Below are 26113 nucleotides of genomic sequence, written 5' to 3'. Positions count from 1 at the left end.
TAGTTAAACAACTGATTAATAATTAATAATCCTGATTATCGTTTAAGTATTTTTTTCTAGTTCCAACCTCTTATGTGATGATTTGCATTTTTGTATTTATTTCAGTGTTTCCAAACCCAGGGTGGAGACTGCTTAAATGGCTCACAGGTTTCAGGGACAGTTCAAACCAAAGTCAAAAATACATGTTTTTCCTCTTACCTGTAATGTTATTTATGAATCTAGATTGCTTTGGTATGAGTTTTCAAGTGTTGGAAATATTGGTTGTGTAGATGTCTGCCTTCTTTCCAATATAATGGAACTAGATGGCACTCAGCTTGTGGTGCTCAACGCGCCAAAATACACTTGAAAAACTCAACAGCAATGTCTTTTTCTAGAAATCATGACTCGGTTACTCAAGATAATCCACAGACCTTGTTGTGAGCAGTTTCATGTAGGAACTATTTTCTTTATACCAAACTATATCTGCACAAAGAGATTGCTGTTGATTGTTTCAAAGGTATTTTTGGCACTCTGAGTGCCATGTAGTTCCATTATATTGGAACATCTCTACGGCTAATATCTGCAACACTTGGCAACTCACACCAAAACAATATAGAGTGATTAATAGCACTACAGGTAAGAGGAGAAATATATATTTTTGAATCTTGGGATGAACTGCCCCTTTAAATTTAAGGGGTTCCCAAAATACTTACTGCAATAGCAAACTTCTGCTACACGGATTTAAATTCTTACTTTCAATCTTTGCTCTTGTGTGAAATATCTTATAGTTTCATCTCTTGGTGCCTAAAAAATGTATTCACATCAGATAAAAATTCAGAGGTCAAAGCTTAACGTTACATCTGTGTGTGCAGGGGGACGCTGCTGTATTTAAGGAGTCAAAAGCTGAAAAGTTTGGGAGACTGTATTGGTGGAACTGCCTTGCAAAAAACTAGGTATCTAAGGATGTCACCTTGGGCTTCAACAAATTGTAACAGAGCAACTTAGCAAGAAAATAATTAGCAAAAGTGATAATGAGAATAATTGTTAGATAGAGCCTGAGTCCACACACCAGACAGGCCAACACACAGATAAAATCATCCCACACAGCATGTATAACAGTGCCAGGCGACAACAAAAAAAAATAAAATATAGGTCCAATGCGCCCCTCGTCGCCATTCGATTTGTGTTGTTTTAAACTCCCCCTCTATCACAGATGATAAAACATTAACTTCTTACCATTAGGTGTATGCTGCAGCTCAAGCCTTCCTGCAGGGCTGTAGAGGTACTCTGCCCCCATCATCCACCCCTGGGAGTCTGAGTGTGGACCGTGAGGAGTCTTAGCGATGGGGGGCTGTCTGCTGTTGGATCTTGCCAGCAGGGTGTTCAGACAATTGTGCGCGCTGGGGTCATTTCTTTTGTGGTGGACGTGGCGGTTGTTGACGCTGGTGCTGGCGAACGCAGCCTCGTTTACAAACACAGAGCCATTGCCGGCGTGCTCTCTGGACTGACTAGATGTCGAGTCCTGGAGGAGGGAGAGAGCAAAGGTCATGGTCATGTTCAGCTACAGAGCTGAGACAGACATAAAGACCACTGTGAGCAGATTAAGATGAAGACCAGATGACAACTTCTAAAGCAAGAATGGACATTGATGAATGATTGCATTTACATGATGGATCAGAAAATTCAAATTACCGTGCAAAATTTATGAAAGTGCTCTTTTAGTAGGGTTTTAGATCAGTTTTGTCTAAGACTGTACTTAAAAAGACCCCAAATCTATTTTCTTATTTACCTCTAGTGGTATCTAGTATAATAGATAGATAAAATATATATAGAAACTTCTGGTTTTATTTGTCCAGGTTTTGACATGTTGCTCTGTGAGATTTCAGCCTCCAAACCAATACAATAGAAGTGAATGGACAACTAGAGTTAAAGGAACAGTGTGTATAATCTAGTGATGAGGACTGCAGATTGCAACCAGCTGAAACTCTTCCTGCTTAGAATTCCTTTCGTGTTCATTGTTCAGGTGGTTTTGACTGGGAGCCAAATTATCCACAGAGGTCTCCTCCTCTTCAAAATGAACTGACCAGGTGACTTAAACCAGTAAAAACACTGATTAAAGCACTTTTACAATAAAAACTGTTTCACCGACGCTCTTCGGCTCTTTGAACATGGGATGCTAGCCCAGCACCTGCTGATGTGTGCTCACTTTTTTTCTCTGATAATCTAAGATCCAGACGTAAGGAGCTTTTAATCATAAGCCAAATTATCTGCAAGAGGTCTCTTCCTCTCCAAAACAAATGGTCCCCGTGATTTAAACCAGTTAAAACACTGAGTGAAGCAGTTTCACGTTAAAAACTTGTCGCAGAGGGGCTGCTAATCACTGTGGCCGGTACATAAACGCGAATGGAGTCAGTGTTTGTTTTGTCAGTTCTGGGCTACTGTAGAAACATGGGGGTGCAACATAGCAGACTTTATGGACAAGCACCAGCTGTCTACTTAAATGTAGACGACTCATTCTGAGATAACAAAAACACAACGATTCTTAGTTTCGGGTGATTATACACTAAAGAAAACATATTCCATTTCTGCCAAAATATCCTCTTAAATCTTATACACTAACCTTTAAGTAAAAAAAATGTTGAGTCATTTGGGTGAACTGACCCTTTAATGTACGGTTAAAAAGTGTCACTGCTGCAGCTCCCTCCCCCTGTCCTCTCCTAACGCCCCCCTCTCTCTTGTCCTATCTTCACATCAACATGGCCTTCTTTCCTCTGTGGAGCGCAGGCAGCACAGCTAATTAGAAACGACCTGAGAGTGGGTGTGCGTGTGTGCCTCTGTGTATGTGTGTGCGAGAGTCATTCGATCTGTCTCTGACCCTGTGAACTGCTGCCTCTGGCTAAAACATTAGCAGGGGAACATTAGGACCTCCACTGCCTCCGCACGCCTTTGTCAGACCATTGCTGTTAATGCAGCCTCCACACTGACAAAAATAGATGAATGGAAATAAATAAGTCCGCAAAAAGCCAGGAGAGCCTCATCGCATCCAGCCTGTAAAAAGCCCACGGTGGCGTGTAAATTAATGAGGGAGCGAGGGAATATTGTAACACGAGTCTGCTCATTTGTCTGTCCATTCGAGTGCTCCTTTTCAACAGTCACACCTGCTGAACTGAGCAGCACCAAGCAGCAGAGGCTTGCATAGATGTATGTGCTATATTAGTTTCACCACTGCTGCTTGTCTGTGTGAGGTACATTGAGTCTTAAAGGGCACGGAGAACAGTGCACCCTTTATCCTCCATGCCTTCCAGCTGCGGGGGACATTTCACTGTAGTGCTTTTCAAACAAAGTGTCGATAATTTAAGTCCTTTCGGACACGATTGATTGGTTTCTCGGGCTGCGTGCCTCTGGTTTTAATTATTTTGTCGGAGCTTTTATTTGCAGCGGTTTAATTATCATCAATCATTAAGATGTTTATTGGTGAGTGGAGCTGCCAGAGCACTAAGACAAATGATGCTGAAATTGCTCTCATTATCGCAGGTCGTATATCAAGAGGGGATTGAGCTGCTGTGCGTAAATGAGTGAACCAGCGTAACTCAGGCTGATAGCTGTCTGAGAAAAGCTTCTCATTAATGACTTCAGCCAAGAAATACTCCATAAACACTGCATATCTACCTCACACTTGTGTCAGGGTCAAGAGCTTTGGTCGGGAGCAGAACTGAGCCCTCAATAAATGCCTCAGATTAAACATCAGAGGTTATTTTAAAATCCATAGACTGAAGAAACAGTTGTCAGTTGTGTGTTGGCCCCCCCTACCTGCTGCCCATCTAGAGGGATGACCATGTGAGGAATCACAGTGGGCAGACTCCTCTGCCGGCTGTGTCTCCAGGTCTGGAGCATCTTTTGCTGGTTCTCCAGACGCTCACGCTCCCTCTCCACACTCCTCTGGCCCTCTCTGAGCCGCTCCAGGCTCTGCTGGTACTCCTCCAGCTGCTCATCCAGCTCTTCCCTCTCGTGCCTCAGCCTCTCCATCTCCAGGTGGCACTGCCTCTCCCTCTCCTCCAGCCTACTCTCCTGCTCCCCCTGCTGGCTCTCCCTGGCTTGGCACTCTCTCTCCCAGCGCTCCCTCTCTTGGCGCAGTTGCTCCTGGAGCCGCTGAGCCGCCGCAACCTCCTCCTTCCGCTTCTCCAGGTTACGCTGCTTCTCCTGTTCCTGAAGGGTGTTGCCCCGGATGCTTGGAAGGTGCGGACGTTGGGTGCGAGGGGAAGGGCGCCCAGTCTCCTGCAGGAGGAGCCTCTGGACCTCACAGCAGGTGTCCTGGATGGTCACGGCGGCCTGGCACACATGGAAAGACACAGAGATGGCCCAACCACCACTTTAACCAAATGTGCATCTTCACAACAGGTGATTGTTGAGGTGATTTGAATGGCAAAATGTGATGGACATGATGATCGGGCTCTACTGGGTGCCCTGACTTTTTATGTGCTCAGGCAACAGAATCTCTGAACATGGTGAAATGATCCCACCGCCACTGGTAGAGCTGTGGTTTGCAGGTTCATATGCAAGACAGGATACACAGGAACTTTGAATATGAAAATAGCATTGAAATCAAAACCTCAAGCTCACGCAGATGGGCAAGAGTATGCACACACATCCCCTCATGCAAATACACACATGCTCTCTCTGCACAAATTTACATTTTATACCAAACAGCAGTGTGTGTGTGTGTGTGTGTGTGTGTGTGTAGGGAAACAAAAGACTAGTATGTCTTTCAGCAGAAAAACAATCAGTAGGATTCTCACTCCTGTAGATCGCTCCCTTTGGCTTCAAACAGCTCAGCGCAGTGTTAGTTCTCTATTTCCTGAAGCTGGAGTGTGCAGGCATTTTAAAGCTTTTATCTTGGCCGAGTATAACACTAGCATGTAGATGTTCTCAGTGTGAACAGAGGAGATACTAAGTTGCTGATTGGATAATAATATCGATGAGGGCTGTGTGCAGGAGAAAAAGTAGCTGGCGGTTGCACACTGAGAAATGCACTCACCTGCAGACTGTAGAGTAACTGAGTCAGGCTTTGGACACTTTGAGCGACCTATCAAAGGACAAAACCACACACAACATGAAGATTAACATGCTGTGTTTCTCATGCATGAATTTGAGGATTTTAAATGCCACATTTTTCTGCTAAATACAGAGTTATACAAGCCAATGGATAGCGTAACACATAAATACATTCGTGCAACATTTGCGCCCCCCTGAGGTTGCAACCACACAGTTCAGGTTTGAATTAACACAGGGCAGTCTATAATGAAATTATTCCCTTTTATCAGAGTCATTTACCTCACAGGTCACAAAAAGCTGCAAACGATAGCATAACTGTGGCACGGTAATTGGAATAAGTCTCCATATCCATTTTTAATAGCGCAATACCTTTGGGAACTAAATGGACTTCTTCCTTTATTATGAGCTTATCAATGATTCATCACATTAAGACTGAAATGTAATTCTAATAGACTGTACTGAATTATTAAAACAACTGGCAATTTTGAGCCACACATCTGTGAAGAAATGGAAAGTGGTGAGGTTCAGATGCAGGCTGTAAGAGGCTATAATGACCCATAATACCTCCGCAGTACCACCATGCCTCCACCATCACAAGCACAGTAATGGGAAACACATTACATCATATTGCTGCATCAATATTTAACTGAAAAACACCTATTAAATTCACAATCTTTATTTATATCATGAGGTCATACAAGAATCACTGGGCGCTCGATACATTTTATATAACACAAACTGTGCTGTACCTTGAAGTCGATGTCATTCACGTCTGTTTTTTGCAAGAGACTCGGGAGGACCTCAGTCCAACTTCCCTCACTGGCTTCTGGGTTTTCAGGTGAGGCCTCAGAGTCAGAGGGGGGCTCTACAAGTGTAGCAGGGCTGACAGGAAACACAGAGTCTGTGTCAGAGTCTGGGCTGTGACTCGGTGGAGAACAGGCCTTGGATGACAGCGTGGTTTTCAGGTGTTCAACTGGAAAAACAAAAACAAGTGTGATACTAAATGAGCTGCTCAGTCAATTAAAATATGAGACTGAGAATTATGTTGGATGAACATGACACAATGTTTTGTGGCTCAAGGGGGTCTCAGGGACAAAACAAACTAGAGACAGTTTAGTAATAAAAATGGATGACTATATTTTCTGGTCTTGTCCCTTTAATATTTTATGTTGTCAAGAGACTGCTGAAGAGATAATGAAAATATTTGAAATATAAATTGACTCCTTTTTGTCACATTCTACCTGAGCAAAATCTGGGATAAATGTATATCACAGGATTATATACTATGGAATCCCATTTCTGCCAGTATAATAATAAAAAAAGGTCCTGGAAGTCATTTTAATGAGAATCTTTCTCAAAATAGTTAATATCTAAACACATTTTCAAAATGATTTACTTATCACAAAAAAGATTCTAATAACATCTTAAAATAATGACTTAGTATCTAAAAATAATGACATAGTAATATCTTTCAAAATAATTACTTACTTATCTCAAAATTCTAAGAAACTTTCTCAAGATACTGACTTAGTATTTTTATTATTTTGAGATATTAAGTCAATATTTTGAGATAAGTAAGTCATTATTTTAAGTTTCTCATTAGGTTTTGAGATACTAACTCATTGTTTTGAGATATCAATAAATATTTTGAGAAAGTTTCAAAGTGTAATGACTTTTTTTTTTAAAATCACACTGACAGAAATAGACTTCCATAAATACCTCTTTAAAACACCCTCAGACCAAAAACGACTGGACTTCAATTGTCAATTAAATAAACCGTATTGAGAAACTGACTTTCATCTCATAATTACTCAAACAATGCATAAAAAAAACTGGTGAAAGAATCTACTGTGAACACATACACATGCCTATAAGATGTTTCCTGTTACATGTGTAATTTCCTTGTTCCTGTTTCTGTAGTATAATGTTGCCAAAAAAGTCTGCATTTCTTTATGAAATAGAAAAATGTTTGGTTTTACCTACTTATTGATTAGGCACTTAGTACCCCCCTATTTAGCATTTATAAGCAGCACATAAACATTTAATAAATGGTTTATAACACATTATAATGTAGTTGTGCTGTATGCATGTGTTTGTCCACAACTATTATTCCTCCTGTGGACATCATCAGTTAACAATGTATAAACAGATAATAAATAGCAATATAGTAAAACATAGTTACAATAATATTAAATATGTCTTCATACTGTAATAGAAGGTATAATTTTTGACAAGTTCTGTGCATTAATAAACACTTAAAATGTTCTCATATCTGCCTACAATTACTCTACAGGTAAAGCATGTATTATATGTTTATATATTGTCTGTAGATGAAAAACGGAGGTTAAAGTAAAGTGTATTTAATATTTTTCTTGCTTTTGTTCTGTGTTGTCAAAAACCAAAACACAAACAAAGCTGCACTGTATTTCTGTGTTTGTTCCTGCAGGGGTACAGTACATGTAAAAATATGTCACCCTCTTTCAAAGCTGCAGCCAGCAACACGGCAGCCTGGGGCAGCTCCTCAGAGTGCGGCTGGATGAGCAGTCGGGGTTCAACCAACGAGGCGTCCGTCCTCCCACTCAGAGCGGAGAGCTCTGCGTAGACCTGCAGCTTCTCCTCCAGGCTGGAGCAGATCCGCTGGTCCTGGCTCATCAGACTCTCTGATACACAAGGTCACGGGGTTCATGGGTGAAGTATTGTAAAACTTTTACTCGGGGGTAAATAATGTGCAAGACTGCGAAGCCAAAAATAACAAACAAATGATGCCACTGGTTTCATATACCTTGTAACTTGTGGATCTTCTGGATACGAGCCTCAGCAGCTCGCTTCTCCTCTTCAGATTCACTGGTGTATTCTTCCTCTTCCTCTGGACAGCTAAGCAGAGAAAACAACAACTGAGGGTTAGACTTTTTTACAAATGGGGAAATCTGAATATGTAGCTCTCAATATCCTTCTCAGTTTACACACACACACACACACACACACACACACACAGACACACACACACACACACGTAAAACAGGCTTCTACACACCTCTCTACAGCCTCTCTAATGAGCCTCATCCAGGTGTTTCTTTCCTCTTTAGATGATGTATGGACCTCGTACATTTCTGGCCCGGCGGCTGATGCGCTAATCAAAAACATCCCTCTCTCTTCGTTTGCTACTTCTCGCACTATTAACTTCTGCAGTGCGATGACTGGAGGCTTCTGATCCTGATGCACATTAAAAGTTGGGAAGGAATATTGTTTCATGAACACGATGTGATAATGGCCCAAGATAAAATAACAGCTGGGTATTTGTCTCTCTGAGATCAAAGTGATTAATGTGTGCGTACCACAGTGGCAAACGTATACTTCTGGTCTTTTTCTTGCAGGAAGATGAGTGTGTCTGTGAGAAGGAGTGCCAGGACATCTATGAAAGTGATAAGCAGAAAAAACATGTCACAAGCTGAATCATTAATTTACATTATGTACATACTATATGCATGTAAAAAGGATGCACAATTAGGATTAATCCAACAACAAACATCAGTCTCACCTTTAAGCCGACCAGTGGCGGTCTTCCACAGAAGCACGCCCTGGTGTTTGAGCGTCTGTCCTGGCCCCATCATGTCCTGCTTGCGGAAGGTATGGCCGTTCTTCAGCTTGGCTGAGCTGCGGTTCTCCATGCGGCTCCACACTTCCTGTAACCTCTGATGCCGCTCGTACTCACTGACGCTCAGGTCCACGGCTGCTATCACCTCTCGAATCTGAGCCAGTGCTTTGGAAAGGTCGGCATGCTCCTCTGTTTCCTCTAAAGGATCAGCAAGGAGGAATACACAATGATTGAGATATCTTGTTTTACCTTCACTGATGCACTGTATATTGTGCTGTAGCTGACCATACGATGATGTAGCCAGCAGAGGGCAGTAGATGACTGACCTTGAGTGTATTTTAGGATCCTCTCCAGCAGCACTGGGTACTTTGTTATCCGTTGCGTAACCAGCAAGATGCACTCTGGGATCTCTCTCCGTCTCACCAAAGAATTATTACCTTGTTGCTTAAAAAAAAATCAATCAATCAATTAATTTTATTTATAAAGCCCAATATCACAAATCACAATTTGCCTCACAGGGCTTTACAGCATACGACATCCCTCTGTCCTTTGGACCCTCACAGCGGATAAGGAAAAACTCCCCCAAAAAACCCCCTTTAACGGGGAAAAAAAACCGGTAGAAACCTCAGGAAGAGCAACTGAGGAGGGATCCCTCTTCCAGGACGGACAGACGAGCAATAGATGTTGTACAGAACAGATCAATGTGATAAATTTACAGTAAACCGTATGACACAATGAGACAGAGAGAGATGCGGGATAGACGGTAATGGCAGTAGCTTACAACAACAACATCAAGAGTTTTACTACATCTCCCTGAGCAGAGTAGTAGTGGTGCTTTCATTCTGAAATTATTTGAACATAAGTTACATATATTCTGGGATGGTTAAAGGGATAGTTCACCCCAAAATCAAAAATACATATTTTTCCTCTTAAAGTGCTGTTAATTAAACCATGTTGTGAGCAGTGTGATGCAGGTACTATTTTCTGGCTTCTCTGCTGTTCTCCTGACCATACCCACCTCACACCTCAGCACCATGGGTGCCAGGGCTTTCAGCTGCACTGCCCACAGGCTCTGAAACTCCCTATCACCACACATCCGACAATCCGACAGCATAGCATCCTACACATCCCATCTCAAAACCCACCTGCTCAAGCTGGCTTATTCACTTTAACACTAACTGTACCTCTGTATGGCCGATATCTCCAACACTCCAAGGATCTAGATCAATAAATAGCTCTACAGGTAAAGGAAAAATATGTATTTTTGATTTTGGGGTGAACTATCACTTTAAGTACCTTAATAAAGTTCTGGAATCTCTTGTTATGCTGCTGGAGGTCTTTGAAAAAGCTGACTGCTTCGTTGTGCCGACTGCAGAAGTCTCCATACACCTGCTTCATTTTCTCGCTGTTCTCATCTGAAAACTGCAGAGAAATAAACAAACCCAGTGATTCAAACCTTCAACAGTTTCCATCTATTACACCAAAAAGAAAACGTAGCTCCAGAAGACCAGCTACCTGTTGGAGCAAGATGTCTCCTATTCGCTGGATGAGGTAGTTCCTGTGTCCCTTGGGTTGAGCTGAGCTGAGTCGCCGCTCCTTCATGGCAGCAAAGAAGGCGTGGTGAAAGACCAGCAGCTGGTCCAGACAGGGGAAGACCCGCTCCACCGCGTCTGTATCTAACTGCACTTCCTCCTTCATGCCTCGCCGGAAAACCTCGGCCATGATGTGCAGCGTCTGTAGGTGGTGAAGCTCGGTCTGCATCAGCTCTGTGGTTCACATGTAGACATTCAATGTGTTTGTCACATAAAAACATGTATTATATTGTGCCAGAAATCTGTTACTCAATTATATTAAACAATTATGTGTGATTACAGCAATTTTATATGAAATACTGACACTGGCAGAAAATGACACATTCCAGTGGTTTTCTTTCACAACTCTGACATCTGCTTACCGTAGATTACATCCTGCCTCTTGACAGCTCGTTTGTCCTGCTTCTTGCAGAACTTGTGCTCCACAGAAAGACTCCACGACTCAGCCTCGTAATCCACAGCATCAGCCGAGATGTCACTGTGGATACACCCATCCACGCAGTCTACAGACAGATGAGGTACAAAATCACTTTTAATCTGAACTGCCAGGATTCTGTTTTATTTACCACTGTTCACAATATTTACTGGAAAGAGACAGGCATACAACAATCCAACTCTTATTATTATATATTATAAATACATTTACCTGCATTTATTTACCTGCTGTGAAATTATTATTACCATTTTTTCATAGTCTAAGTTTATTTTTAATGCATTCATGTGAATTTCAAAGTTGGAAAGGCATTTTTCTTGACGCATACAAAAGTTTTTCCCCATTTGATTAGACAATAATTAGTTACATATTTTTATTTACATTTACAATATTTTGGTATCTAATGGCTCACATTCCTAATATTCTAAATTATTCAAAAATCATGATACATATTTGTCTTTGTTTTTGTTTGCGGATCAAGAAACACACATTTGTCACCAGTATGCCAGTATCTTTCTCAAAAAAAAAAAGTGCTTGCTTTTAATTTAAAAAATAATTTTAGAATTAAAAAAAATGGATGAAAACCTGACTTTAAAAAACTGTAACACAATCTGCATGAAATGGCATTTTTAAAATAACCATTTAGACGCAGCCACTTTGTTTTTAAACTATTTCAGGAAACACAACAGCAACACTTGTGTGCCAAGGACATACATTTAAAGTAAAAACTGGAACCTATGTGCTACTTTATAGGTATTTGGAAATCTGTAAGAACTAAAACTAACAATTCTTTTTTATCTCTCACCTTCTACGAAGGATGATTCTGTGGAGGTTGACGACACTGGAGTCGGCAGGAGCTCTTCTGATCGACTGGTAACCTTCCAGGCATCAGACTCTGCCTCTGGACTCTCACTGAGCCGACTGTTACACAGAGAACACAGACAACCACTATTACCTACATTTTTTTTAACAACATCAGATCTTCATATGATGAAATTCATAAGGCTTTATGACCTCTCACTATTTGGGAAAGTCCCAGAAAGGGGGCACGGCGGGGTCGCAGTGTCTTTCATAAGAGGTAGAGAGTTAGAGATGGGGATCACACACTGAGTAGGACTGTCTCTCACTGTGAAGTCTGTGGGAAAAGCAAAGACAATTAACAACAATCATTCGCAGTGCAACCACGGCAAAATGCTACAAACAGGAAATGTGACAGCAAAATTGTTGGTGACAGTCGACCCTTGTGTTGTAAACTCACTCTGTGGGAGGGATGCTGTCCTATTCTTCACCATGGTAACAGCATACTTATCTTGAAGTTTCTAAGTAATACAAATGACAGAGGCTGGTTACAGCACATAAACAATTGACACAAGGGCAGGATCCAGTGGAGAGGAGTAGTTTAAACAAATTTTTTATTCTATTATTTCAAGACAATGCACACCTTCAAACATGGGGGGACAGATTCCTTACAGCCCTTATGGACGATAGTAGTGCAACCTGGGAAAGAAAGATATTTTTAAGTTCATTTATGTCAATTTTTTGCAAAAAATATATGCACACTTCTTGGAATTACGCCATTACTTACTGGCGCAATGCAGCAGGTCCTTTCCAGATGCTGGTTTCTCACACACCACACATATGGTGGGGCCCAAACAGGACCCTGTGTTAAACCGATGTCCATTCAGCTGCCTATCCTTGGCCTCTCTGTCCTTCCCCTTCCCCTTGGAGAACCATGCCGGAGACATGAGAGTAAACAAAGACTCCATGTAGAGACAAAATGTGACAGCTACAGCTAAAACCTCTGAGCCAAGCAGGCCTCAATTGATATTTCTAAAAACCAGGGTGAGCGTCAATTTGCAGAGTAATCTCTTCCACATGTATGTAGATAAATGAGCCTGGCAGGAGTCCCCGCCTTGTTTCCAAACCGTAAGAAAGTCAGCCGACAAGGAAATGGAGCTTAGCATAAACAACAGATGCAGGTCGGGGAGGGCTTCCAGTCTCTGTGCTGACTCAACAACAGGGGATTAATCATTAAAAGGAAAGAGGCTGGACACCCTGTTTGGTCTGTCACTCTGACCTTGAGTTATTCCCAGAAACATTTCCTGGTTGTCTCCCACAGAGTCACATATTCCACACCTAGGTCTAGACCTGGGATACTGGCCTTCACTGAAGTTTTTTAATTCAATCATTCAATTCCACACATACCTCTGTCAGAGTAAATAATGTCATCAGACAGTACATACACCTGCAGCTATTGATCACACACTTCAGTGGAAACATCATTTGTATTTTTAAAGAGACAGTTAACCCCAAAATCAAAAATACATATTTTTTTCTTTTACCTGTAGTGCTATTTATCAGTCTAGATTGTTTTGGCGTGAGTTGTCGAGTGTTCAGTGGGTGTAGTTCAGTAGAAAGAAAATAGTTTCTAAATGAAATTGCTCACAACAAGGTCTGTAGATTATTTTGAGTCATGATTTCTGGAAAGAGACAATGTTGTGGAGTTTTTCAAATATATTTTTTGGGCGCTTTGAGCCCCATAGGCTGAGATCTATCTTGTTCTGTTATACTGGAGAGAATGCAGACATCTCTACAGCTGATATTTCCAACACTTGACAACTAACACCAAAACAATCTAGAGTGATAAACAGCAGTAAAGATAAGAAAAAAACTTGTATTTTTGATTTTGGAACTTTCCTTTTAAGATATTAACGAGGATCAGAGTGGATTTTAGCATGTTTAGCTGGCTTGTAGGTTTTGTTCAGTTATTATTCTTGTTATAATTTCTGATGTGTGTAACAGCAGAGGCGTGGAGTGGTTGTAGTCTCCATTTACCTTGGTCTTGTTGCGTGTACTGGACATCCTGCTCTTGAGAAAACTGAAGGTGCGGATGACTTTGTACTTCTCTGACTCCACCTTTGTAGGGATGTTGTACTTATCCAACTCCTCCTCTTCAATTCTGAGGGAAAATGAAATGTCAGTGCAATTTGTTATCTTGCATTTGTGTTCTTTAATTTACACCAGCCAAAAAAACATCATCATCAAATCATTGTTGTTTGCAGACATGTTAGCTGGTAAAGTAACGCCATCCTGATTTTCTTCTTGCTGAGTCTACAGGACAACAAAAGCAAGTATGATGGGTTAGTGTAGGTGCAGGTGGAGAGTCCATATGAGTGTGAAATGTTCAGCTGTATATTTTCATATGCTTATGGTACACAAGTATATAACGGGCTCATGATGTGGGTTGTGGTTAGTTCACACTGCAATGTCCTGCCATGAAATGACAAACCCTTGTTAGTCGCTAAAATCTGGAAAAAAAATTGTGTTAGTTCTCTGCAACTCTGTGCTGTGAAAGTAAATTTAAATTAGTACAATTGTTAGGACTGGATGCATGCAACATGACAGACTTTGGGTGTATATTGTTAAAAGACAACAACAACTTAACTATATTTCTAGGAGCACGGAGAGGAAGGAAATGAGGGACAAGGTGTTGATGTTAGGAAACAAGAAGAGCGGATGAGAAGACAAGAGACGTGAGGAAACAAGGAGAGGATATGAAACGGGAGAGAAGAAGAAACAAGGAGAGGGGAGGTGAGGAGGTTGTGGTTTGTTGTCAGTTGGTCCATACATGCTATACATTTTGGTAAGGGTTAGTTTACTTGAAGTGGATGGTTAAAGGGTGCTAGAACAGTCAAACAGGGGTCGACCCGCCCACATACTCTTTGAGGAACTCAGACAGAGTGAGGTGTTGGAGGGACTCTGCCAGCTCCATGCTGCTCTCATCTTCAGCAGACTGGGCTCTCTTACGGAACTTAATCTCCCTGTAAGGAACAGCGCACACATACGGACACACACTGATATTTTAATACTAATGAGAGGCCACAAAGGCCAAGGAGACATGCCACAATTACATATTAAAGAAAAATATGGTTGCTAAAGCCTTTGATACCATCTTTTAACCCTGATTATGTCTAGTATCTTCCACTGGGGGGAGCTACTGAGATGCTGGCAGTTCAATTAGGGTATTTATCCATGAAGAGGAAGGGGAAATATCAGTTAGCATTGGCAGTGAAAATAGGACGAGTGGAACAGGAAGAGTAAAGGATGTCCTTTTTATAATCAGCGCCACCCCTCTTAGAGCAGGCACAGACCACATAAAGTAGCACTGTAGACTTGTCATCATTTAGTACCGTTTATACTGTGCATTTTAAAACACAGTGCATTTCTCATGCATTGTAACTTATATCTATGATGCAGCTTGTCGTATCTGGGGCAAGAAGACACAGTTGAAAGAAGCTCAGGGTCACACTGATATCTGTACGTCACTACCTCTGTTGTCACTCGAAAAAAAAAACCCAGACAGGATCAAAACACCAGCTCTGCTTGACAAGGACAAAAGAGCTTCATAAAAGACGGCAGCAAACTTCACAGAGTGCCCGCTGTCACCAAGCAACCTGGTTGTCACGATTACCCACATATGTTGCTCCTGGCGCTGAGGATTACGTATTTGATGAAACGTACTGTCATTTTAATGATGAGCAAAAGCCCCTATGAGTGAGGCCAATGTGACAGGACAGAGGAACACTAAAATTTAACAGACAGAAAAGAGAGGTATCTGGAATACAATGTAATCCAAAAAAGACTTAAAGCTGAGGTAGGCGGTTTAATTTTAGCATCACTGGGCAAAATATCATAAGAACCTTTTAGCATATTGTAATTAAAGTGGACTGAAAAAAACAACAACTTCCGTGGCTCCTTTTGGCTCTGTTATTTAGGCTTTGGAAAATCTAGACTGTAACTGGAGACTTTGGCCAATCACAGGTCATTTCAGAGAAGTAAGTTCCTATTGACTGTACTACAAATGCAGATGTACGTGCATGTCCCTTCAGTAAAAGCCTGATTCAATGGCAGAGAACGACTGTCTACACTGCAAAGCAACCCAAAAAAGCCAGATGGACTTATCAAAATGACTTTAAAATGGAGTCTGACAATAAACAAAATAAAACACGTGTCAACATCGGCAAAGCTTTTCAGAAATCGTGACAAAATGTTGCTAATAGTTTAGCCTTTTGCTAGCTGGAGCCAAAGGCTCATGGCTTCAGCTTCAAGTTCACATGTATGAAACTAACGTAAGCTAGAGCCTCAAATCAGTGTGTCCTCCACCTCACTCTCCGTCGCTACAAACCATCTCACTGGGAGGAGAGCAGGCAGCAGCTCTGGAGATAGAACCCTGCAGCAGCTGCAGCAACACGCATTCAGCCAGCTTAAACCCCAGCTCCAAGGGGACCAGACGGCTCCAATTCCCCACTGGATCATTAAACTTTCTGTTGCTGCCATTACAGAAATTAGATCTGGTGCTGCTCCCGGGCCACCAGTCCACTTTGACACCTGGCACTGTGGAGTTTGGGCTGGCCAAATTTGAGCCGTTACAGCCTCTGACCGAAGGTCTGTGTCCGAGCTGCTACCTGCTCTCTGAGCTGCTACCTGCTCTAGGGTTCTGCCGATGGGCGATCAGATCGACGATCAACGCCTCCGCCCGCTCGACACAAGCATACTCGGGCGTACTATAAGCGGAGCGGACTCCGCGAGGAATGTCTGCAGTCATTCGGGCTTTCATAGTCGAGCGCACTTCCGCGTTGTAGTTTCCTGTAAAAATGTCCGTGAAAAATCCCCGCGATGTGAAAAATACATGCCGAGCAGTCACTGGTGGCGCGGAGCGGAGTCCGCACGGTCGTAAAATCTGAGCATTGCGCGCACAGGGCTTGCGGACGTCCGCTTTGAGTCCGCGCGGACCTCGGCGGAATCCGTTCCACGTATGTTCCGCCCGAGTATGTTCGGGCCTTAACGCGCATGTCGCGGAGCGGTGAACAAACCAAACAACACAATGTCAAGAGAAATTGAAAAGCTATGGCGTCTATGTAAAGTCAACTTGCTAATTAAGGAGCCATTACATGTTCAAGAGTTTTATAAAGCTGCTCAAACGCCAAGGAGAGGCTCTAAGTGAACGTTTCAGCAGGGCGAGGATGAGCTGAGCGAATGCACTGCACGCAGCTCTACAATGAAATAAGATGTATAGGAAACACTGGGTTACTGTGTGAAGCGCATGCATATGCCTGTGGTTGTCTAGTGGGAAGCGCTTAAGACAATAAACAGAGCTGCGGGAGGAGGGTGTATTTTCAAATTCTGCTGTTCTTTTAATCTTAATACTTTATCAGACACCTGCCTACTCCAGCCTTAATATGACATTAAGTAAATTAAAAGTAAATATAATTACCTTTTTTCATGTGACTGCTCTGATATACTGGAGGCTCTTTGCTCTGTGGAGATAAAGACATGAAAATGTTGTTAATCTAATCGTTTACAAACCTGACAACACATTTAAATAACAGAAAACTCACATGTTGCACCAGATGACCCCTCTCTGAGATAAAGTCAGGCAGCAGAATACACAACATTCAATATGACTGGAGGAACAGAATTAGTAAGCTTTCTTCTAACTTCCTACTGTTACAGAGTGAACATTTGATAAAGCCTGTCATGTTTCATTTACATGCCAGAGGAGCTGCTTGTATAAAAGCATCTCAATAAAATCACAATTGTTATGCAAAGTAACAGATGATCCACAAGCACTTCACCAAGACAGAACAATACATATGAAAGCTGTAGCACAGACAGACACAAAGTGCTGACCCCTCAGAGACACCTCATATCTCTCACCAGGCTCCAAGGCAATCAGCTGTCTTTTCATTTCATCACTGCAAATGTGATTACTTCTTGCACTCCCACTGCCATTCTGATTACAATACGGCTGCGTTATGATTAGGAAGTCACACGCGCACACACACGCACGCAAACACACTCCAAGGTTATTACAGTTCTATGATTCTAATTTAGTTTTTACTTAAAATATTGTTTTAATTCCCCTCTCTAATCAACCTTGTTTTTACTTGTAGTTAATTTTCTACAGTTTTGTATTTCACTATAAGCTCTATGACACATAAATAGTCACAGATTTTATATTTAAGATGATTACAGCAGTTGGAGTCAAATTTTCATGTCATGTTCACCAGGGAACACCATTTGTATTTTCAAATAATGTTGGATAATAGCCCTAAAATAAGATAACAACTGGCAGTCATGACAGAAAATCCTGCTCTGTACACACAGGATAAAACCAAAACTTCCTAATCATGTTTCTAAGATGGAAATGATATTAAAACCAGTTTAAGTTCACATGTACTGTCATTTTTAAAAACGCTAAAATAACTTGTAGTCGCTTGGGAGCAGCTGAAACATGCTGTTAACACAACAGTGACATATTATCAAATTGAAATGGTGAGCCTGCTTATTACTTATTGCTTACTTACACATTAAGGCAGATACAAAGCAACATTAGGAGACATATTTTTGGCCACTCGATGAATCAAAGTCCAATATTCACTCTCATTTTTACCTTTGCTTCTGTCTCCACTAACCCCAGAAGAAAATATAATAGAATAATAATAGAATAATAGAAAACTTTATTGTCTGGAACCAAAAGGCAACAGAAAATTTGTCTTCGACAGGGCTCAACACCAGGTGTACACACACACACACACACAGAGAAGACATTTAAAACACATCCAAGACATTTACAGGATCTAAAAAAAACACGCAAAAAAGGTACATGTATAAAACATTGACACTTAAAAGAAAAGAAAAGGACCAGCAGCAAGTCATGATCAAAGCACTGTAATTCCTCTGCTGTTGAGGGCTGTTATTGCATTGCATTGATATTTGGCTGAATGAACCAAAGAAGTAAAGGTCTAGGGCACAAAACCAAAACAATGAGCTTAAATGTGCTTCAAAGCTCTGTAGAGCTGAGGGGAACTGCACTGTCAGTGGAATTCTCTGTGGGTTAGTCATGTGATCCATTGTTGATATAAAAGTATTGATTATAGCTGCTTTAAAATCATTTTTGTATCTTTGAATCAAGTCAAATGTTTTAACCTTTTATTTTTCAGCAGATCAATCACTGTAAAATAACCGTCAATAACCTTGACTCACGCACTCACACACACACATGCACACACACGTTTACACTCACAGACCCACACATATAAGCACTGGCACTGACAGCGGCATGCTGGCTATGCTCGGCCTTAGCGCAGTGTGACGGCTGCAGGTGTCCAGTACTTACTACCGGGGTGGAGAAGAGACAGAGATTTAGACAGAGAGAGGGCCTGAAGGAGAGATCGGCTGTGGCTGACACTGTGGAGCACGGCATCTACAGGGCACAGTGGACAGAAGGCTGCTCACAAATCAACTATAGAGGGTGCAAACTGTCACCAAGTACAGTCAACTCCAGACTGAGAGTTCTTAAAGCATTATTCATTGCAGTGTTGTCGGCTCATTGTGAATATAACTACAATCATTTTCTGAAAAGGAATAGTTTGACATTTTGAAAAATATTCTTACTTGCTTTGTTACCAAGAGTCTCATGTCTGTCAGGTATTGTTTTTGTGGCTCCAAACTAGCCTTGGTGTTTTTTTTGTATAATTTAACAAAATATAACATGTTAATTAGTGCGCTTCAGAGGTGCTCAAAGGTGGATTTTGTTATCTCTGAATACAGCCAGGTTAGCTGTTCCCTCCTGTTTCCACTCTTTATGCTAAGATGAGCCAATCATCCTACTGCAGCTTCGTATCTAACAGACAAATGAAAGAGATGTACTGATCCTCTCATCTAATTCTTGGCAAGAATACAAATAGGCGTGTTTCCCAACATTGAAAACTTTGTTTTAAGGGACAGTTCACCCAAAAATCAAAAATACACAATTTTTCCTCTTATCTGTAGAGCTTCTTATCAGTCTAAACTGTTTTAGTGTGAGTTACCGAGTGTTAGAGTTATCAGTCATGGAGATGTCTGCCTTCTTTCCAGTATAATGGAACTAGATGGCACTCAGCCTGTGGTGCTCAAAGTGCCAAAAAAGTACATTTAAAAAATTCAACAGCAGTATCTCTTTCCAGAAATCAGAGCTGCTCAAGATATTTCACAGACCTTGTTGTGAGCAGTTTCATGTTGGAACTATTTTCTTTCTACTGAACTTCACCTGCTTACCATATCACTGTGCAGAAGGAAGGGTGCATACTATTAGCTCACCTAGCACCACTGAGCTAGCTAACATTGCTCAGCCAAGGAGAACGCCAATAATGTTTACATCATGCGCTGTCACAGGCACAAGCAGATTGTATTTGAGACAAGGCAAACATCTCTATGGCCAGTATTTCCAACACATAGCAACTCACACCAAAACAATCTGGATTAATATATAGCACTACAGGTAAGATATGTATTTTTGATTTTGTGATGAGCAGTTCCTTTAAGCTCATTCATTTTGGGGAGTTGACTGCACTTTATATCAGTAGTGAGACCATCTACAGTTGACAGCTGGTTTAAAATGAACGGAACATAAAAAGTGAGCTCTTGCACCAACCATTAGTGACGCACCAAACAAGTGAGGTTAGTTAATGAAAACTTTGTTAGTTAAGTGTTAGACTACATCTCTAACTATGTGACAGAATAAACTGTCCTGGTGTTACTGACCAGGACTGATGTCTGACGTGTGGTTGTCCCGGGCAAAACGAGCAGGCCGCAAGCTGATTTTGGGGGAGGAGTAAGAATATGAACGCAGTCGAATCCCCTGGTCCCCCAGTTCCTAGAAAAGGAAAATAATAATAACTGAAAACAAAGACATAAGACTTCAAACTCATGATATTAGGAGAAGCGGAAAAATCTGCTGAGAGTGTGCAAGAGCCTGAGATGTTGTTTTACTTTTATGGTGGGTTCACATGCTGAGGAGGCAGACTGGCTGCGAGTGCATGTGAGGTCAGGGGAGGGACGGAAGCTTTCCCTTTTGTCTTCACTTTTCTCAACATCTGACGAGAGCGGAGAGAGCGGAGACTTTGGCTCGATACTGTCCTCTTCACTGTCTACTTCCAGAGCCACTAGACTGGGACTGGAGCAACAAAAGGCCAGTTACACATAGAGTCACCTGAAAACACTGCCTACTGAAGAAATCTTTCTACAATGTTTAATACCTGAGGTCGCAGGTGTCCATTGGTGGACTTTCACTCTGATTGGTCGGCTCGGAGGAGAGGGGACGGTTCAGCCTAGCGAGGGCCTGGTCAGGGGGGGAGAGTGGGGGAGAGCAGGGTAGAGAGGGAGGGTAGGAATCTTCTGAATAGGGTGGAGGAGTGTCAGTGGCCAGCAGGAGATCTTCTGAGTCCACTGTGTCCCATAACCCACTGTCTGTCCCCGTGCTGTCCGTGGTCACTCCACTGACGCTACACTTGATATCTGTATCTTCTTCCTATGGTAAAAAACACGGGAGAAAAATTGCAAAAAAAAATAAAAATAAAAAGAAGCAATGTATTAAAAAAGCAGCAAAACACAAAAGATAAAATGATGAATGTGGGCTTAAAGAAGGGGGGTTGATGTATGACCTGAGTCCACTGTGTGATGGTCTGATCACTGCTATTGATCACAGAGGGCAGAGGGTCTGCAGCACGCTGGGTGAACCTGCTCTCCTCTCCACTGGACTGAATGGGATGCCCATTTACTGTAATAAACAAAGAACAATCTCAGGATAGCTTCAGTATATTTTACAATAATTCAAACAGACTACTTGTCTCCCTCCCTTTTCCCAGTAAAGATAAACTGCTCTACAGGAGCGTATTGTACTGTACAAGATGTCTACTAGGAATTTGTTTTTATCCTGCTGAATGATTTAAATGTCCTGTTGAATACAGAGAGCAGCTCTAAGAGTAGTGTGAGTTAACCAGATATCCTAACCACACAACCAAAACACATCAACAACCATGTACATGTCAACAACAAGCAGATATGCCAGAGCAGAGAAAATAAATTACCAAACATAATACTGGACTGTTAAGTCTTATTTACTTCAGTAAGCCTTCTGTCCTGCCTCCTCCTACTGATTTGGGATCATTTTGCTATAATTTATTGATCTTTCATCATTTAAATGTCAAGGCTTAGAGGGAAGAAAGGAAAATGTGATGAGACGCTGCATACCTACTCCCTGTTTGACCTTTAAAGGTTTGTTTTCACAGAAAAATCCACATATCAACCTTACCGGCAGGCTGTCTCCTTTCTCGGAACAAAACTGGATTATTGACTTGAGTCATGCTCTCTTTTATTTACCACATCTGCTCAGTAATATTCATGTACACCCTCTCTCTTCGTGATATTCATGAAATAGAATAAAAAGACCACGATTTTAACACCTGGGTTAGTTTTTAACTCTTTATAGCCAGCATTTATTATTACTGAATGCTACTTGATCCAGAATCTTCTTTACTTTTAGCCACACACTGGAAGTGAAGCTCTGTGGGTGGCATGCATACAGTAGCTCCATCATCAAATCAAAGGTCATTAAAATATGACCAAATTGCTGAAAAACAATGACAATCCCGGCGGCATGGTGTGTGATGGTTAGCATTGTCGCCTCACAGCAAGAGGGTTGCCGGTTCGATCCCGGGCGTGGGAGCCCTTCTGTGCGGAGTTTGCATGTTCTCCCCGTGTCAGCGTGGGTTCTCTCCGGGCACTCCGGCTTCCTCACACAGTCCAAAGACATGCAGATTGGGGACTAGGTTAATTGGTGACTCTAAATTGTCCGTAGGTGTGAATGTGAGCGTGAATGGTTGTTTGTCTCTATGTGTCAGCCCTGTGATAGTCTGGTGACCTGTCCAGGGTGTACCCTGCCTCTTGCACGATGTCAGCTGGGATAGGCTCCAGCCCCCCCGCGACCCTCAAGAGGATGAAGCGGTTAGAAGATGAATAAATGAATGACAATCCCATTAGCTTCAACTGTACTTTCTGTTGTAGCGCTAACTAATGTTCATCCATCTATCTATCCATCCATTTTCGTAACCGCTTATCCTCTTGAGGGTTGCAAGGGGGCTGCAGCCTATCCCAGCTGACATTGGGCGAGAGGCGGGGTACACCCTGGACAGGTCGCCAGACTATCGCAGGTCTGACACATAGAGACAAACAACCATTCAAACTCACATTCACACCTATGGCCGATTTAGAGTCACCAATTAACCTGCATGTCTTTGCACCGTGTGAGGAAGCCACAGTACCCGGAGAAAACCCACGCAGACACGAGGAGAACATGCAAACTCCGCACAGAAGGGCTCCCTCCTGGGATTGAAGCAGGAACCCTCTTGCTGTGAAGTGACAGTGCTAACCACTACACCACCGTGCTGCCATGCTAACTAATGTTAGCATGCTAATATGCTAAACTTAGGTGGTGAACATTTCAACATTTTATGTAGTGTTGGGTATTTTAAAGGGACAGTTCACTCCAAAATCAAGAATACATGTTTTTTTTCTCTTACCCTGTATTGCTATATATCAGTCTAGATTGTTTTGGTGAGAGTTGTAGAGTGTTGGAGATATCGGCCATAGAGGTGTCTGCCCTCTTTCTAATATAAAAGAACTAGATGGCACTGAAATCCACAGCTCATCTATTTCTGGATGACAGGCTTGCATTTGTGCCAGTGAGATGTCAACATTAATGGCGCCCTCCTCGGCTTAACATTAGCTAGTTCAGTGGTGCTTGTTGAGCTAGCAGCAAATGCATGCTTCCTTCTCTGCAGTGATACAGGTGGAAGGTGACTTGAAACTGACATACATGAAATTGCTCACAACAAGGTATGTGGATTATCTTGAGTAACTGGTCATGATTTCCAAAAAGAGACATTGCTATTGAGTTTTTCAAGTGTATTTTTTGGCTCTTTGAGCATCACAGTCAAGTGCCATCTAGTTCCATTATACTAGAGAGAAGGCAGACATTTCTATGGCCAATATTGCCAACACTCAGCAACTCACACCAAAACAATCTAGATTAATAACTAGCACTACAGGGAGGGAGAAAAATATGTATTTTTGATTTTTTCTGTGAACTGTCCCCTAAATAATGCAACACAGATGATTATATGTTTTGTATATAAATCTTAATCTGTAAGTAAAGATATCAAATGTATATATGAAGTAAAAAGTACATTATTTCTGTCTGTAATTTCTACCACAACAATGTGGAAAATTACCTCTCTTGATGAGAAGCCATTTTCATAGCTCTTTGTGCACTTTCCACCCACACTTTGAAGTCTGGACCAGCCATGCCTGCACTAATGTGAGGGAAATCCTGGGCATCACAGAGGCATTTCCTCTCTGCTGCTCTCCCACAGTGAAGACAGCAGCATGGAGTTCAAACATACAAGGCAGACCTCTCATATACATTCACTGTATTCTCTATTTTCTTTATGTCTTTCTGCTTGAAATCAAACTATTAGTGTGTATACAGATTTATACACAGACACTACAATCTACTCTTTTTTTATTTTAAGGATGGTGACAGATTGACGGAACACCGGTCTCAGCTGGTAGACTAATTGTCACACCAGCTCGCTCCAACAACAACTGACAGTGGTGAGTTATGTCAGTGAAAGCAAAGAAACCCTTATGATCATTTCAACAGATCTGGAAAAAAACAATAATTCTGGATGACAACTTTGCACCGCAGCGACCTTGAGGCGCTGTCATCAACAACAAAAATATTCAGCTCAACAGTAAATTTGATGACTTGAGCAACACAGAAGAATCTGCAATCCTGCTTCGGGGGGAAACATTGGGATCAATGCTCCCTGTCACCACTTCACATCATAAACACACACTCACACACACACTTCAGTTTATGGTCACAAAGTTTATGGGCTCTCTAGAGTTTACAACAAACTCTTCATTCTTCCACAACAACACACAGGAAATTAGCATTCACAGTAACCGTGGCAACACCTGAAATATCTAAGCATCCTCCTCCAAGTTTTCACTAGCCAGTGAGTGTTTGCACTAGCGCAGCTTATACAACCTTGTCTGCACGCTCGTGTTTAAAGAGAATCCAAGGTTAATGTATGCAGCTCACCTAAAATGTCAGCTTTTGTAAACCTACCATATTTGAGCTTGTTAACATTCCCGTCTCAATTCAATACAGAGCTCCACTGTCCCATCCAGGGGAGTCGGGGGAGGGGATGGCAGGGTGACAGGCCAGAGGGGGGGCATCTCCCAACTCAGACAGAGTTTGAGTGGGGCACGCACGCCTGACCCCATTCCTGCCTTTGTCCCAATGACAGGGCAGATTCCTGGACTCTCAGACTGAGTCATTGTGGAAGACCCAACCTGCACTGCCTGAAGCCAGACTCCAGCAGGATAATACATCAGTTTAATCAAAGAAAACTGCTCATCAGCGTCAGACAGAAGTAAATCCCTGTCTGTGTCTGTGCAGCAGTTAGTGTATTGATTTCCTATGATGTGATTCAAAACAGAGCTCTGCGTATTGTACCAGCGCCATGAGAGAAAGGCTTCTAGTCAGGGCTTCTCAGTCAGCTTATTATGCATCGTTCCCACACCCTGCTGTTCAGTACAGCCACAAATATGTTGTTGTGTTTTTGTTATGAATTACCCATTCATTATTTAAGCCACATGGAGCTCCTTTCTAATGCTTGTGCAAAATAAAAATATTTAACCAGAGGTTGATCCATGACACACTCACACCCTCCTCTCAGGAAGAGTAGCAGTAGCACATCAGGTCCTCTGGATATAACTCTGCTACTGAGCAATTGAAACCAGATGCTAGAGTATTATAGCCATAACATTAAAATGGAAACTGTGTTTTGGTTTCTTTTGTGTTTGCCAAAGAAATCTCTCATTTATCTTAAATCCTTGAGGTGGATTAATCAACAAAGAACAGCAGAGAAGAATTACCAGATAATGAGGATGGGTACTCTCCTTCATCGTCGTCATCATCCAAAGAAAGAACAAGCTGTTCTTCAAAAACCTTTAAACAAACCAAAAATCACACAGAGACAGTGCAGCTCTTAGGAAAAATTCATGTACTGTTTACCTGAAAATAAGACAGATACAATCACAGTTGCATGCAAGAACCAGTAACAAACTTAAGAGAGCAAATCTATAAACGTTTACAGCACACAGCGCACCTCTGTCCCATGTAAATCTGCCTGTATACTCACATTGTCCACCAGCACATGCTCTTCTACTCGCTGCTCCTTGCAAACGCCTGTGCAAAAAATAAAAATATTTAGCCAGAAGTTGACACATGACACACTAACACATCCCTTCCCAACAAGCGCCGTGCAGGCGGCACAACATCATCCCCTCTGGATGTTACTCTGCTATCCAGGAATGGAAAACAAACCAAGGAGATGTTGTGCTCGTGTGAAACGGCAGGTCCAGAGGAAGAGCACATGCTCCCTACTGTTGGGTTGTTATTTTGAGAGGATTAATGGACAGCTGCTGAAGTCAGGACAGGGTTAAGGTCAATACTGAGGAACACTTCCTGCTTCCCTTTATGAGTCGATAGTGCCATGTGCCGTCTCTGTG

At 42.0% G+C, this 26113-nt stretch overlaps 1 protein-coding gene across 4 annotated transcripts in view; it reads right to left on the bottom strand.

Moving 5' to 3' along the window:
• The window catches only part of arhgef28a (Rho guanine nucleotide exchange factor (GEF) 28a), a 60146-nt gene that overhangs the window by 11551 nt on the left and 22482 nt on the right, over positions 1–26113 (bottom strand). The window contains exons 8-35 of one of the 4 annotated variants that reach the window (XM_049559965.1): positions 25744–25790; positions 25478–25550; positions 21136–21251; positions 20731–21002; positions 20465–20648; positions 20237–20348; positions 18831–18917; positions 16926–16968; positions 14371–14472; positions 13487–13610; positions 12237–12372; positions 12093–12148; positions 11910–11970; positions 11666–11786; positions 11457–11572; positions 10581–10721; positions 10142–10392; positions 9923–10048; positions 8953–9070; positions 8570–8824; positions 8367–8443; positions 8066–8244; positions 7814–7905; positions 7506–7691; positions 5781–6004; positions 5015–5062; positions 3790–4308; positions 1216–1501 (exon numbers count right to left, since the gene is read on the bottom strand). In XM_049559965.1, coding sequence (XP_049415922.1) covers positions 1216–1501; positions 3790–4308; positions 5015–5062; positions 5781–6004; positions 7506–7691; positions 7814–7905; positions 8066–8244; positions 8367–8443; positions 8570–8824; positions 8953–9070; positions 9923–10048; positions 10142–10392; positions 10581–10721; positions 11457–11572; positions 11666–11786; positions 11910–11970; positions 12093–12148; positions 12237–12372; positions 13487–13610; positions 14371–14472; positions 16926–16968; positions 18831–18917; positions 20237–20348; positions 20465–20648; positions 20731–21002; positions 21136–21251; positions 25478–25550; positions 25744–25790 — 4152 coding nt within the window. The remainder of the gene's footprint in view (positions 1–1215; positions 1502–3789; positions 4309–5014; positions 5063–5780; positions 6005–7505; positions 7692–7813; positions 7906–8065; positions 8245–8366; positions 8444–8569; positions 8825–8952; positions 9071–9922; positions 10049–10141; positions 10393–10580; positions 10722–11456; positions 11573–11665; positions 11787–11909; positions 11971–12092; positions 12149–12236; positions 12373–13486; positions 13611–14370; positions 14473–16925; positions 16969–18830; positions 18918–20236; positions 20349–20464; positions 20649–20730; positions 21003–21135; positions 21252–25477; positions 25551–25743; positions 25791–26113) is intronic. The other 3 variants (XM_049559967.1, XM_049559966.1, XM_049559968.1) reach the window with 3 other exon arrangements.

The sequence above is a fragment of the Epinephelus fuscoguttatus genome, linkage group LG18 (genome assembly GCF_011397635.1).
Source record: "Epinephelus fuscoguttatus linkage group LG18, E.fuscoguttatus.final_Chr_v1".
NCBI lineage: Eukaryota > Metazoa > Chordata > Actinopteri > Perciformes > Serranidae > Epinephelus > Epinephelus fuscoguttatus.
Note: the sequence above shows the minus strand (reverse complement) of the source record. Positions and strands in the feature narration are given on the sequence as shown.